At 41.6% G+C, this 15450-nt stretch overlaps 1 protein-coding gene across 2 annotated transcripts in view; it reads right to left on the reverse strand.

Moving 5' to 3' along the window:
* Positions 1-20: 20 nt before the first annotated feature.
* Positions 21-15450, reverse strand: part of uxs1 (UDP-glucuronate decarboxylase 1) — a 53832-nt gene continuing 38402 nt past the window's right edge. For both annotated transcript variants that reach the window (XM_047370379.1, XM_047370378.1), the window contains 4 exons: positions 2793-2853; positions 2625-2682; positions 2016-2119; positions 21-766 (listed from right to left, as the gene is read on the reverse strand). In XM_047370379.1, the coding sequence (XP_047226335.1) occupies positions 635-766; positions 2016-2119; positions 2625-2682; positions 2793-2853 (355 nt within the window). In that variant the 3' untranslated portion in view covers positions 21-634. The remainder of the gene's footprint in view (positions 767-2015; positions 2120-2624; positions 2683-2792; positions 2854-15450) is intronic.

Raw genomic sequence — 15450 nt, forward strand, 5'->3', positions numbered from 1 at the left:
GTGTCAACATCACACGCAAATTATTGGAAATATTTTATTAAAATAGCCTCTTCACATCAATATGATACTGCACACCATGACATGAAAATTTCACAAACACGATATCCTTAAAAACAATAATGGCGCCGTAAACGGTTGTTCTGGAGGATTTGTCCATAACCTGCTGTGCGCTGCAGGTCTGGCAGATTGACACAACAAGACGTCCAGTGGAAAAACAAACCATGGCAGCTCCTCTCCAGACACAAGACACCATGAAACTAATGGACACCAATTGCTTCTGCAGGGTCTGAGCTGCTTACAGGATTTGCATTAAATAGCAAAACACAGCACAAAATCCACAAAATAAACCCAAACATAGGTTGAATTTTAAATTCTTTGCTCCAACTTGTTGCCTCTTTGATATAGGCTTGTCCATCAGCTCTGAAAGCTTTATTGAGGGAGGCCTCATCAAATCACAGCTGCCACTCTGACACAAGGCATCAACACCTTTCAAAAGACAGCTCAGAGAGAAAGCAGTCTGTGTGTCCCAAAAAAGGAAAAAAATGACTGTACTCAGCAGGGTATGTCAAAGAGAAGCTCCTCCGAGAGTCTCTCTGATGGTAGAGGAGTGTACAGCAGAGCAGACAACTACTTCTCAGTTGTGTCTAGGCCTTCCTTTCTTCATGCGGGCGGCTTTAGGTTTGGGGATGTACTGGTTGTTGGCCTGGTGTTCTAGTTCTCTGCTGAAATACTGAATAGTTTTGTTCAGACCTTCCTCCAGCGGCACCTGCTCACACAAGACACAAAACATTATTATTATATTAAGAAAAGTGGTTAATATGGACATAAACAGCAAATGCTACAGACAGGTTTAATTGCAAAGAAAATTAAATGACACTTCAGATTTTTTAAGGCTCTGTTAAGCGGTTCTGAGAGGTTCAGATCTTAACTTAAATAAACTTCCTTTGATGAAACTGAAAATAGTTTTCAATCTAGTGGGTAGTCAGCATTAAGTCAACGCAAAAACGGATTTTTGACATCTTTCTCCAATTGCAAAAATTAAAAAAGTCATTGTGTTTCCTCCGTACACCAGTGCAACCATGGCAGCTTTAAACCTTTAAACTGCCATTACATTCGTATTAGATGGTTATATATAGAGATGTATGGAGAAACTGACTGGTGACTGGAGTCAGACAATGCTATACCTCACCAGTCCTGATTGGCTCTCGCAAACTCAAAAAACCCAAAAACAGAAATGATTTTTTTCCCCTGATCAGCCAATGTCTCATACAAGCACTAAGCGGTGACGGTAACAGCAACACTTGTTGGTGTAAGAACTTAACTCACGACGATTTAAGGTTAGACATTTTCAGTATCAAAGAAGTGTTTAAAAATTTAAGCCAGATTAAGAATCAAAGTTCTACAGATCTTTAGAAAAGACATTTTAGATTCTAGGAGGCATGCTGGCTCCTCTTTCAGGCTGACTATACCCAGGGTTTCTGCTACATGTAATTGACCGCCACGGCAAAATAAAAGCCGCCACATCTTCAGAATACATTTTTTTAAATATATAAATATTAAAAACGCTGGGCGTCATGCTGTTCAAAATGTATCTGAAACATTACGCATTAAGGTAAAAGTTATATTAATTACCTACATTATTGTCATTCAAAGGCAACATACGTCCGCTCCAAGTTCCTTGGAGCCCGAGGACAGCATGCGCGAGAGGTGCATTGGTTGACCCGGCCGGAGCAACACGGACCGGAATAGAACACAAAATTGGAGTTGTTCCGTAATTTGATGGAGAACGACGGAGAGCGGGTCTGTCGACGGTGACGTTTGGAGTAGTCACGCAGAATGTGGATTCTGGTCCGTCTTGCTCCGGCCGGGTCAACCAATGCACCTCTCGCACGTGCTTTCTTCGGGCTGTCTGTTTTACAGTTTCACGGCAAAAAGCCTCCAAGGATTAGGTATGTGAGCTTTAAAGCAACTTTTATGTCAACAACCAAAGGCTAAGTATGTGGATGTGAACTTACCACAGGTTCCCAGCCAAGCATCATCTTGGCTTTTCGGATGTCAGGTCGCCTCCTCTGGGGATCGTCCTGGGCTTCTGACAGAAACTGGATCTGGCTTCGGCTCACTGCGTGTCCGTGGTTAGTGTTTGGACACAGAGAATGAGATGTTCACAGAGAGAAAACAGTATTTTGTGTTTGCTAATGTGCACCATATAAAAAGGATTTATGACATTCCAGATTCCAGAGAGAGCGCAGTTGATTATTATTATTTTATTTTTATTTTTTTTACTTTATCTATTCCAATTTCATTTAATACATATAAATTGGTCCAATAAAACAGTAGTGACCAAACTGATCTCATGTTTTCACATTATTACTCAGTGATTAAATGTTCACCTTAATAGCTCTCCATTCAGATGAATGCCAAATTAAAATGTCTATGTGCCCGGCATAGTGACAGCAGGGTTTAAGGTTTCTACTCGGTGTGATATGAATAGTGACAGCTCTTGTAGGCATTTCTCCTACAAACTTAATTCAGTCTGTGTTTGTCTGTACAAGAGTTAAGCAGGAATGAGGGATTACATAAGTCAGGAGTCTGTACTGACACAGTGAGGAGGATTACTGTCTTACCAACAAGACTTTTGATGAGTTGGGCAAACTCCAGTATGGTGTGTTCTTCTGGGTTTCCCTAAAATTCCAACATATAACTTGATTAAATCAGTTTATACAAGCGACAAACACATGAAGCTGCTGATGTTCTACCTCAGATTTCAAAACTGTTGCAGTTTATGAACTCACCAGATTGACTGGACTGCTGATGTTGCTGTTCATCAGTAACACAAGGCCATTTACCAGGTCGCTGCAAAAAAAATTAAAAAGAGACAATTTTGTCACCATTAAAAATACCAACTTTACATCTAGATACAGTACAGACCAAAGGTTTGGACACACCTTCTCATTCAAAGAGTTTTCTTTATTTTCATGACTATAAATATTGTAGCTTCACACTGAAGGCATCAAAACTATGATTTAACACATGTGGAATTATATACTGAACAAAAAAGTGTGAAACAACTGAAAATACAAGGGTTGGACAATGAAACTAAAACACCTGTCATTTTAGTGTGGGAGGTTTCATGGTTAAATTGGACAAGCCTGGTAGCCAGTCTTCACTGATTGCACATTGCACCAGTAAGAGCAGAGTGTGAAGGTTCAATTAGCAGGGTAAGAGCACAGTTTTGCTCAAAATATTGAAATGCACACAACATTATGGGTGACATACCAGAGTTCAAAATAGGACAAATTGTTGGTGCACGTCTTGCTGGCGCATCTGTGACCAAGACAGCAAGTCTTTGTGATGTATCAAGAGCCACGGTATCCAGGGTAATGTCAGCATACCACCAAGAAGGACAAACCACATCCAACAGGATTAACTGTGGACGCAAGAGGAAGCTGTCTGAAAGGGATGTTCGGGTGCTAACCCGGATTGTATCCAAAAAACATAAAACCACGGCTGCCCAAATCACGGTAGAATTAAATGTGCTCCTCAACTCTCCTGTTTCCACCAGAACTGTCCGTCGGGAGCTCCACAGGGTCAATATACACGGCCGGGCTGCTATAGCCAAACCTTTGGTCACTCATGCCAATGCCAAACGTTGGTTTCAATGGTGCAAGGAGCACAAATCTTGGGCTGTGGACAATGTGAAACATGTATTGTTCTCTGATGAGTCCACCTTTACTGTTTTCCACACATTCGGGAGAGTTACGGTGTGGAGAAGCCCCAAAGAAGCGTACCACCCAGACTGTTGCATGCACAGAGTGAAGCATGGGGGTGGATCAGTGATGGTTTGGGCTGCCATATCATGGCATTCCCTTGGCCCAATACTTGTGCTAGATGGGCGCGTCACTGCCAAGGACTACCGAACCATTCTTGAGGACCATGTGCATCCAATGGTTCAAACATTGTATCCTGAAGGCGGTGCCGTGTATCAGGATGACAATCCACCAATACACACAGCAAGACTGGTGAAAGATTGGTTTGATGAACATGAAAGTGAAGTTGAACATCTCCCATGGCCTGCACAGTCACCAGATCTAAATATTATTGAGCCACTTTGGGGTGTTTTGGAGGAGCGAGTCAGGAAACGTTTTCCTCCACCAGTATCACGTAGTGACCTGGCCACTATCCTGCAAGAAGAATGGCTTAAAATCCCTCTGACCACTGTGCAGGACTTGTATATGTCATTCCCAAGACGAATTGATGCTGTATTGGCCACAAAAGGAGGCCCTACACCATACTAATAAATTATTGTTGTCTAAAACCAGGTGTTTCAGTTTCATTGTCCAAACCCTGTATGTCTTATATTCTAGGTTCTTCAAAGTAGCCACCTTTTGCTTTGATTACTGCTCCCCACACTCTTGCCATTCTGTTGATGAGTTTCAAGAGGTAGTCACCTGAAATGGTTTTCCAACAGTCTTGAAGGAGTTCCCAGAGATGCTTAACACTTGTTGGCCCTTTTGCCTTCACTCTGTGGTCCAGCTCACCCCAAACCATCTCGATTGGGTTCAGGTCCGGTGACTGTGGAGGCCAGGTCATCTGGCGCAGCACCCCATCACTCTCCTTCTTGGTCAAATAGCCCTTACACAGCCTGGAGGTGTGTTTGGGGTCATTGTCCTGTTGAAAAATAAATGATGGTCCAACTAAACGCAAACCGGATGGAATAGCATGCCGCTGCAAGATGCTGTGGTAGCCATGCTGGTTCAGTATGTCTTCAATTTTGAATAAATCCCCAACAGTGTCACCAGCAAAGCACCCCCACACCATCACACCTCCTCCTCCATGCTTCATGGTGGGAACAAGGCATGTAGAGTCCATCCGTTCACCTCTTCTGTGCCGCACAAAGACACGGTTGTTGGAACCAAAGATCTCAAACTTGGACTCATCAGACCAAAGCACAGATTTCCACTGGTCTAATGTCCATTCCTTGTGTTCTTTAGCCCAAACAAGTCTCTTCTGCTTGTTACCTGTCCTCAGCAGTGGTTCCTAGCAGCTATTTTACCATGAAGGCCTGATTCATACAGTCTCCTCTTAACAGTTGTTCTAGAGATGTGTCTGCTGCTAGAACTCTGTGTGGCATTGACCTGTTCTCTAATCTGAGCTGCTGTCAACCTGCGATTTCTGAGGCTGGTGACTTGGATGAACTTATCGTCCGCAGCAGAGGTCACTCTTGGTCTTCCTTTCCTGGGGCGGTCCTCATGTGAGCCAGTTTCTTTGTAGCGCTTGATGGGTTTTGCGACTGCACTTGGGGACACTTTCAAAGTTTTCCCAATTGTTCGGACTGACTGAGCTTCATTTCTTAAAGTAGTGATGGCCATTTTATTTTCTTTACTTAGCTGTTTCTTTCTTGCCATAATACAAATTCTAACAGTCTATTCAGTAGGACTATCAGCTGTGTACTGTATCCACATCCTGCACAACACAACTGATGGTCCCAACCCCATTTATAAGGCTTGAAATCCCACTTATTAAACCTGATAGGGCACACCTGTGAAGTGAAAACCATTTCAGGTGACTACCTCTTGAAGCTCATCAACAGAATGCCAAGAGTGTGCGGAGCAGTAATCAAAGCAAAAGGTGGCTACTTTGAAGAACCTAGAATATAACACATATTTTCAGTTGTTTCACACTTTTTTGTTCAGTATATAATTCCACATGTGTTAATTCATAGTTTTGATGCCTTCAATGTGAAGCTACAATATTGATAGTCGTGAAAATGAAGACAACCCTTTGAATTAGAAGGTGTGTCCAAACTTTTGGTCTGTACTGTATATATTTAATGAAAATACAGATTTAATCAGTGAGTTCAATTTAACTTTGCCAATTTCATAATCCCAGCCTTCCCAGGGTAAGTTTATATACATTGCCTTAGTGACTTGGGTCAGATGTTTTGAGTATTTTATCACAAGCCTTTCATTCACAATAGCTTACTTTAATTTAATTTTGGCCCGTTTCTCCAGACAAAACTGCAGAACAATATAGTGTGGCCCAGTGAAGTCATCATCTTCAGAAAGCAACAAAACTCAAAAAGGTAGGTTTGGCACCAAAACACCTTGTTAGCAAATGCAACATCCACCAAAAAACATCCAGCCAACAACAAAATATGCTGGCAGCATCATGCTCCATGTTGTCTTTTGTTTAAATGGAACAAAGCTTTTTGTCTTGGTAGATGAAACTATTAACAGCTGGAAATACAGTTTTCTACCGAAACCTTCAGGTGTCTGCTGGAGAAAGCTGCAGAAGAAGAAGCATCGTTTTTTACGACTTCATCCCGAGTCCTACCATACATCAACTAAATTTCATGACTGCAGTCATGAAATATAAAGGCCCATCTCAATTAATTTCCACAACCAGGTTGTTGCAGCATTACTTGATTTCATTAGACATAATTATATTACCTCTATCTACCAGCTTGGATGTACTAATTTTGTTTAGGTAATAATCAGAAGAAATCCTTCTATTTGACTAAAGGAAATACTGGGAATGGTAGCAGATTGCAGGGCTAACCATCTGTTTTAAAAGCCAATCTGTAATCCGTGTTGGGTTTACGCTTTAAGATTGGATTGAAAAACTTGTGGTTAACCACCACGAGGAAAAAAAAAAAAGCTTGAGAAAACGGATGTTGTGACACTTGGTTAAATAAGAAAATATTTTGTGCTGCAAATTTCAGGATGCACTGAAAGTTTGAAGGAATTTTCTGCAGTTGTGTTTCAATAGCACAAAATGGAAGTTTTTTGTCAGCAAAGGGATTATTGTGATGTTTCTTGGTAGATTTTTGGGTCTTGAAGCTAAATAATTTTCAATCAATGTAGGTTGAGGACAGAGAGAAAGTGTTAAGGATGTGTGTAAAATGTACGATGCTGCCAACAACACCCAAAAAATAATTGCAGCTCCTAAAGATCTGAACTGTCTCTTTCCCCCCCATTAGAACTAAGTGGTCATTGTCACAGCATTACTTTCACAAATGGCCAGATGGCTGCCTCAGAGGAATCAAATCAGATTTTATGAAGAAAAAATGAAATCACAAATGTAATTTAGGGCGATCATAAACCTTTAAATTTTTGTCAGAGTTTATGACATTGAACCCAACAGTAAAAGTGACTTCTGATGTTACAGTAAGATAAAGAGATTTTCCTATCGTTTTCTGACATCCTGATAGATTTGGATCAGTTAAAACACTTACTACTTAGACAAAGGTCTGCATTAAATTATCCAAGATTAAATACAGACCCTTTAAAATACATTTTTCTTTTCAGTGATACCCTCATTTCACAAAATACCTAAAAGTAGGAATTTCAATGCTATGTTTTATGTACAAATTTAACCGTGGTCAAGAACTTTGGATCCACTAAAAACCCACAAGTAAAAGGATCTCCAGAGCTCAACAAACAGAGAAATTATGAATGAGTTTTCCTGTCAGTAACCAAAATGATTACTGAGTTGTGATTTGGCCATCAAAGACAATCTGAATATAAATCAACATATACTGAAATAGGAAACAATCAGATGACTCAATCTTTATTCCATACTCAATTTATACTGTTTTACACCAGGAAAATGATAAAACTCGTACTCATTCTCCTCGTCTTCCGCTTCATCCGGGACCGGGTCGCGGGGGCAGCAGACTCAGCAGAAACACCCAGACGTCCCTTTCCCCAGACACCTCCTCCAGCTCCTCCGGGGGGAGCCCAAGGCGTTCCCAGGCCAGCTGAGAGTCCCTCCAGAGTGTCCTGGGTCATCCCCTGGGCCTCCTCCCGGTGGGACGTGGCTGGAAGGGGTCCAGGAGGCTTCTGGTATAGATAGACAAGCCACCTCAACTGGCTCCTCTCGATGTGGAGGAGCAGCGGCTCTACTCTGAGCTCCTCACCCTATCTCTAAGGGAGTGGCCATCATGACCCAAAGTTCATGGCCATAGGTGAGGGTAGGAACGTAGAGCTTCACTTTTCGGCTCAGCTCTCTTTACCAAAATGGACCGCCACAGCGCCCCCATTACTGCGGCAGCCACACCGATCCATCTGTCGATCTCCCACTCCATTCTTCCCTCACTCGTGAACAAGACCCCGAGATACTTAAACTCCCCTACTTTAGGTAGGAACTCCCCTCCAACCTGAAGAGGACAAGCCACCCTTTTCCGGTCGAGAACCATGGCCTCGGACTTGGAGGAGCTGATCTTCATCCCAGCCGCTTCACACTCGGCTGCGAACCGCCCCAGTGCATGCTGTAGGTCTTGGCTAGAGGGAGCCAGAAGGACCACGTCATCTGCAAAAAGAAGAGACGAAATCCACTGGTCCCCAAACCAGACCCCCTCCGGCCCTTGGCTGCGCCTAGAAATCCTGTCCATAAACGTTATGAACAGCACCGGTGACAAAGGGCAGCCCTGCTGGAGTCCAACATGCACCGGGAACAGGTCCGACTTAGTGCTGGCAATGGGGACCAAACTCCTGCTCCGCTTGTACAGAGACCGGATGGCCCCTAAAAAAGGGCCGCCGACTCCATACTCCTGGAGCACCCCCCACAGGGCACCACGAGGGACACAGTCGAATGCCTTCTCCAGATTCACAAAACACATGTGGACCGGTTGGGTAAACTCCCATGATCCCTCGAGTACCCTGTAGAGGGTATAGAGCTGGTCCAGTGTTCCACGGCCGGGACGAAAACCACACTGCTCCTCCTGATAAAACGAAATGTCATATTTTTCAACACTCTGAAGGATTGTTATGTTTAGGATTACTAAACATGATAGTTTCTTCAGTGTCTGGACATCATATTAAAATGCCTTCACACATAATTAAAACTGGGGTGTGATATCAAAGATCAGCAAAAACCAGAAAGGTCTCGGCATGGCTTGTTTATACAAGATTGTCAAATTGTTAGAAAGCAATCTACCAAAGATATGATGAATGACCATGTTAAAGGGGTATATCATAGCCTCCTTTGATCTTTCAGGGCACTGCTACACCCTGATGTAATCCAAGAGTCATGGTAGACCAGGGTCTGGGGGTCAGTGCAATGCTAGGGGTTTGCGCAAGGACTGTTCAGAGAAAAGGCTGCTTATGTATTGTGTCATTAGGGTGTAGCGGAGCATTTCAATAGCAATGTTGGACCACTTGTTGCTGAATATTGGACTACTTGCACAGACACCAGGCCTCATGATGCTTGCGGCCATTTTGTATCGCGGACAGTGCGCGCCTCCATATCCCGTCGAGCATCACGACTGTTATGACGGGGCGTCTCAAGTCTGACGTCACAAGACGCTATATAGGAAGGCGGGCATTTTAAAACTCGCTTTCCAGCTGGCAATCTTGACGGGGTCGCCATGCAACTGGAGCGTCCTTGGAAGTAACAGAGATCCCACGTGGACTTCAGTTATTTATCTCGCTCGTTGGCCAACGAACAACTCATAACTGAGGTTTTTGGACTAAGAAGGCCAGGAATTTCACTTTGCCGATCGAAGACGTGAGTGGACACGTAACTAAAACACGGAGTTCGAGGAAACGAACCGCCATCGTGTTTCATCCCTAGTCGACTGCTGATGGTCAGATCCTATTTTTTTCCTTTTCGTCAAAAAGACCAAAGGACGGGACTGGCCGCTCTCTTGGTGTAACTGCGGACGCGCAACAACACTTAGCACCTTTTTTCCTCCCACTCGCTGCCCCGAAGGAAGCTTCAACAAGTAAAACCCATCTTTTATTTAATCTTTTATTTCTTTATTAGAAGGCCTGGGCAGGGTCAGAGGTTGTAGAAGCGATCAGAATCGCTGGTTTGGATCTCATGTGTTCTGAATGATATGTGCATGTAACCTTGCTTATTGAAACTTTGATGTGTTATGTTGATATCGGGATCCGCCGCGGTCCTAGAGCTGCTTGTGTTTACTATCTGAGAGTCAACGCGGGTGCGTTGTAAGACTGGACTGTTAAACGACCTCATGGTAAAATTCTCCATTTACCCTTTGTCTTCAATCTCACTGTGCTAGCTTGCCGCCAAAAGTTTGAATCCTTTGTGCTCAGGAGTTAGGGGGAAGTTTTATGATCAGAAGATCATAAAGGACAGTCGGAGCTGCGCTCCAACCCCCCACCACTCGCCACCACACCACTCATATTCTCATTTCCTTCGTCTGTTGTGCAATAAACTGCTGGTTGATTCAATACATACCCACTACCGTTTGTTGAATTTTGCTTATTTAGATGTGTTACCCCTGTGTTTGTAGAATTTTGCATGTTGAGTAGGTGAAAATTAATAAATATTCTCTCTCTTTATCTATGTGAACATAGATAAAGAGAGAGCGTTTTGTGTTCATTGTGTGCGAAAGTGATTCATCAGTCAAAATAAGGTTAACGTTCCACACGTTTCGGCAGAAACGGTCGATTAAACAGTGACATCTCCAGCAATAGTTATTAATTATTACGGCGTATTTAACGGTTGTAATTGTCAAAGGCGTTGAGCCACAATTACAACACCAGAAACATCTCTGGTCTCGATTCATAAATGAGGATTTTGGTTAGGAAGTTGATTTTGTCAGGATATGATTTGTAATTATAATTATTGATCAAGATTAATCAATCAATAATCATAAACCCAACAGCAAGAACAATAGGAGAAAGAGCAATTTAGCTAGTAATAAAAGTAGCAGTGTCCGGATTGCCTTCAAGACACAACAAATTAAACAACTTACAAATAGATCAGATTTAGTACCAGTTATTGTTTGTTGCACAGTCCTATTCTGGCACAACACTAAAGCAGTGTTTCTTGTTGAGACCTGATAATTTATTGCCTTGAATGCTTAGACAGGCATCTAAAAGTTTGGGCCTTGTTCACAAATAATTAAGAGAAACATTGTTTTTAAGTGAGCACATTTAAGAGCCAAGTATTCAAATAAATCTCACCAAGGTTTTTGAAATGCTATTCACTGCTAGTTGCTGCTTTACAGTAAAAAAAAAAAAAGCATTAAATGTTGTTCTAAATTCAACTCCTGGAAAGGCTAATAGGAGAGCGCAGTTGTTGATTGACGCAGGCTGGATGGATGTGTGAAAGAACAGACTGTGTTTATGAAAGTTTACTTTGAATACCAGAAGAAGATAACATCACAGTATTGACTGCCAAGCTACCCATTTAATTTAATGGAAGAAATCGGAGACGATCCTCAAGCTCTAATCAGAAGGCTTCATGCAACAAGCATGTACCAAAACCTTTTGCAGCTCTTTGTCTGAACTGCTGCTAAGTATTAAGTTACCAATGGGTAATGCAAGAATATTCAGATCCCTACATTCTCGGGAATTATGTCTGAAATAAGTACTTAGATGGCCAGTGGTGTAACAAGAAACACATTGTGTCGGCAGTAAATTAGAGAGTCCTGGTTATAAACAGACTTGATTGACTGTGACTATTTTAAGTTGTACTGTCCCAGGAAAACTGCTTTGTTCCCTGGTTAAATAAGCTGATACCTTATTCCAAACTGAGATTTTAGCCAATGGTCTGTTAACTTCTGACATGCAGCTATTCTCTCTCTAAAAGCAGCTAATGTTAGCTTCTGAAACTTGTGAGCATAATTACGTTAATGTTTTTGTTGTCCAAGGAAAAATTGCAATTTCCAGTCATATGATGCAGATTACCTTTTGAGAGACTTGAACCATTATGTGACTGAAAAGCCTTGTTAGGTCATGATGTCTGTGAATTGAAGATTCAAAAGACACATGAGGTTTAATTCTATATTTTTTAGCTGGCATCTTCACAGCCATATGATGATGGTGAGTAAATTTTTCAGAACATACACTTACTGGTCACTATTTTAGGCACACCCTTAATGGCACCGGGTTGGACCCCTTTTACCTTTAGTGTCAAACATTCGCCATTGTGGTCTATATTCCCAATATGTCTTCAGTAAACCACCATCTCACTTCTGCTGAGGATCTTTTTACTGGGAGGTTCTGTTTTTAAATAGCAGGCTACCACCAGCTCTTATATTTTAATAAAACTGTACCATGATTTGGTTTGTTTTCTTTGTGACTCCAGCTGAACATGGAGAGTGGTTCTCCTTTTTCATAAGCTAACAGCTTTGCTTTGAACATCGTAATTTGTAACGTTTACAGTTAAAGCAGCCTACTGAGATTTGTAAAAAAAAAATTTTTTTTTAATGAAAAATCAGAATTATAAATGGTTTGCTTTTTTTCCATATAAAAACATCCCTTCTAGGTTAGTCGGGTCGCTATCACTATCCGCACACATCACAATATTTATAAAATGTTTGGAGCAAGGAAAACACATGAAACTAATTTAGTTTAAAAACAATTCGCTTAATGTAAATGTTCCTATCATGGGAAGGAGAACCAGTGAGGGATGCAGTTGTAGGGGTCATCCATTTTGATCGGATTGACCAACTGGGCTGTGCAGTTCAATACGCGCAGCTCAGCCTTCGTTGCAGTGATGGACACTGAAGCTGACGATATTAGAGCTATAAAAGCCGAAGAAACAAACATTTAAATTGCCATTTCCAACGTGTCTCACGGGACGACGCCACAGACGCGCATATCTGGAGAGACAAAAGCTCGCAGGCGAACTTTTCCACCTCACGGCGATTCCTGGAAGAGCTTGAGCCTAGAAATCTGTCTGATACAAGAAGGTCAGAAGATTCATAACCAATCGAAGACCATGCCGGTTTTCACCGTCAGCGCAGGTGCAAATCCGCAGAGGTTTGTTTCTAAGAAGAGGAGTTTTTCTCCTTGCTGATTCAGTCGACTGCAACGGTTCCTCATATTTTCCCCGTTTTGGACAGATGAGAGGTTTACTGTTTTTGAGTTGATCCCCCCCCTCCTTTTTTTTTTTAAACCTACGACCCATCCTCAACCGGTGGAGAGAAGAAATCAACGTCAAAGTAATTTCGCTCTTTTTTATATTAAATGGGATAGGTATATTTAGAGGTCTGGGCAGGGTGAGGGCTAGTTAAGATGATTTAGAATCAGCAGTAGTTAATCCAAGGTATCAACTTGTTGCATGCAGTACTGATTGGAGTGTTTAATGCTGAGCTGCTTTGATTTGCTGTGCAAGTGTTGCTGAATCGCACGGTGAGGATGCAATCAGCAAAGTGTGTGTGTTTTTGTCCGGCTGATTCCAAATCAGCCAGGAGTTAGAAGTTGCACTTTTAAATTTTTCCATTTAAAGCAGATGCGGTCTGGGACTCGTGGTCTAACCATTCCTTTGTCCCAGTTTTATTACTGGAGTTTTTCCACTGAGTTCCCGCGTCAGAGTTTTATGACCCTTTGTTTGAGATTTGGGGCAATCAGCTGCTAGAGACTAAAGGGCACAGCCCACCATTTACCAGCTGATCGCAGAAAATAAAGACATCAGCACACCAGGAGGACTTCTCTTTCCAAGTTAACCCAAATTGCACATTTCGTTCATAAAACTGCTGGTGTGATCTACGCAAACAGATGTTTCACCGTTAGGTGAAGCATCTGATTAAACAGTGACATTTAGCGTGGTTTTGGTTAATAATGATCAATTATTAATGATAATTAATTAATTGTAATTATTAAGTGCTTCGAGCCCATAGTCACAACACCAGAGGACATCTCTGATTTCTATTCATAAGCAATGATTTCTGGATAAGAAAATTATTTTTCCAAATTATGATTTTTCATTATAATTTTTGATAAATATTCATTAATTATCTTTAAAAATTATCTTAATTTGTTTAGTTCTGTTAGTGAACCTCAGTGGATGGTACAGATGACTGCAGGTTCTCAAGGTTTATGAAAGACCAGCCAGAGTTAAAACAGCCACTACTGACTTGCTGTGATTATAGGAAATTAAACCATTACAGGTCATCATTTCCAAGTCCAGTCTCAAGTTACTACATATAACAATCGGATTCTTTCTGTAGAGTCTGGATTAAACAAGGAATCGCTGTAGGCAAAACATCATCTTTACCTATAATTTAACACATGAAGGGATTGGAATTTCTTTAGGGTTACACTATTTCAGGAACACTTGCTTGAAATTGCATTGACCATATCTATTATTATTATTATTAGCAATTAAGGGTTCACCGATTACAGTTTTCTGGCCAATCACCAATTACCAATCTTCAAAAACCCTGGCCTACCAGTTCTGATGTTGGCCGATACTGAAGGTGTCATAAGGTCACAACACACCCTCAATGTTCCAATCTTATGTTGTCAACAGTGAACTGCGCGCATGCAGATGTGACTTGCTGAGCGGGTCTGTCAGTTGGCCCTCTCGCACCGCAGAGCAAAAGGGAGCAGTGGGTGATTTTCAGACATTTGCAGAGCTAGATAAGATCAGTGGATAGGAATGATTTTACATGTCGCCCGGTCATGATCACCCAAAACTAAGGAAATCGGGGCCAATCGATTGGCCGACCGATCCATTGGTGCACCCCTATTAGCAATTATTATTCCTGACCCTTTATTTACCATTATACAATGCATACATCAGACTGGCAGAGTCTATTCAAACTGCCCAAATATGTTATGTGCAGAGTGTGAATGCATGGCGCTTAAAAGATAGGAACCCACCAAGTATTGTACACTGTGAACTCTTGGACACACTTATGATGATAATTTCCATTTAATATAGTGTGCAGCTGTAATATTTTCAGAACGTCAATAAGGTGAAATGTTCATTCCATTAAAATATAGATGTGCACTCACATTAGGAGAAAACTTTAAATGGGTTAACACAAGTTAACGTCAAGTTTCTGAATGACTAAATCAACCTGAACAGGAAAAGTCTTTGTAATAACGATAGTTTGACAACCAAGAAATAAGATGTTGAAGGTAAGTGAAGCTCATTTTGTTCTGATACGACTTGAAGTCATTTAATGCAGAGTTCAGTTTTAGAGATATCTGTGTGGCCTTCGTCATAAAGCTACACAAAATATAAACAGGTTTTTACTGAACTATTAAAATGGCACAGTCTGCAAACCCCCCCCCGGTTAATAAATCAAACGCACCCATTAACAGGAGAATTTGCATTTCTCTGTTGGAGCTGATGCCCGTGGCTGACTAACTGTAACGGGTTGCTCGGTGCAACTACACCTAATGGCTTACTTTCCCCCTGACTGCATGAGATACTTGTACAAGACTCACAATCCAAGTGGAATTTCAAGTCGTTAGAGCACAAGTCTAGCTAAGTCATAAGTCTTCGTTTTCGCAGGTTAAATGTGACTTGAGTCCAACTCGAGACCCTATCTCTGTTTTGGAAATGCCATTAGAACTTGCAAATCCAAAGAAAAACATACACTTATAGAAACCGTGCCTCTCAAAATAAGATTTTTCCCAAGCAGCGTCCAGTGGGGCATAAATGAAACATCACCCATCCAACAATGTTTTTATAAACTAACAGTGTGAAATAAACATGAAAATATTCAATTCAAATACATCT

This window comes from Girardinichthys multiradiatus, chromosome 7, assembly GCF_021462225.1.
Source record: "Girardinichthys multiradiatus isolate DD_20200921_A chromosome 7, DD_fGirMul_XY1, whole genome shotgun sequence".
NCBI classification, from domain to species: Eukaryota; Metazoa; Chordata; class Actinopteri; order Cyprinodontiformes; family Goodeidae; genus Girardinichthys; species Girardinichthys multiradiatus.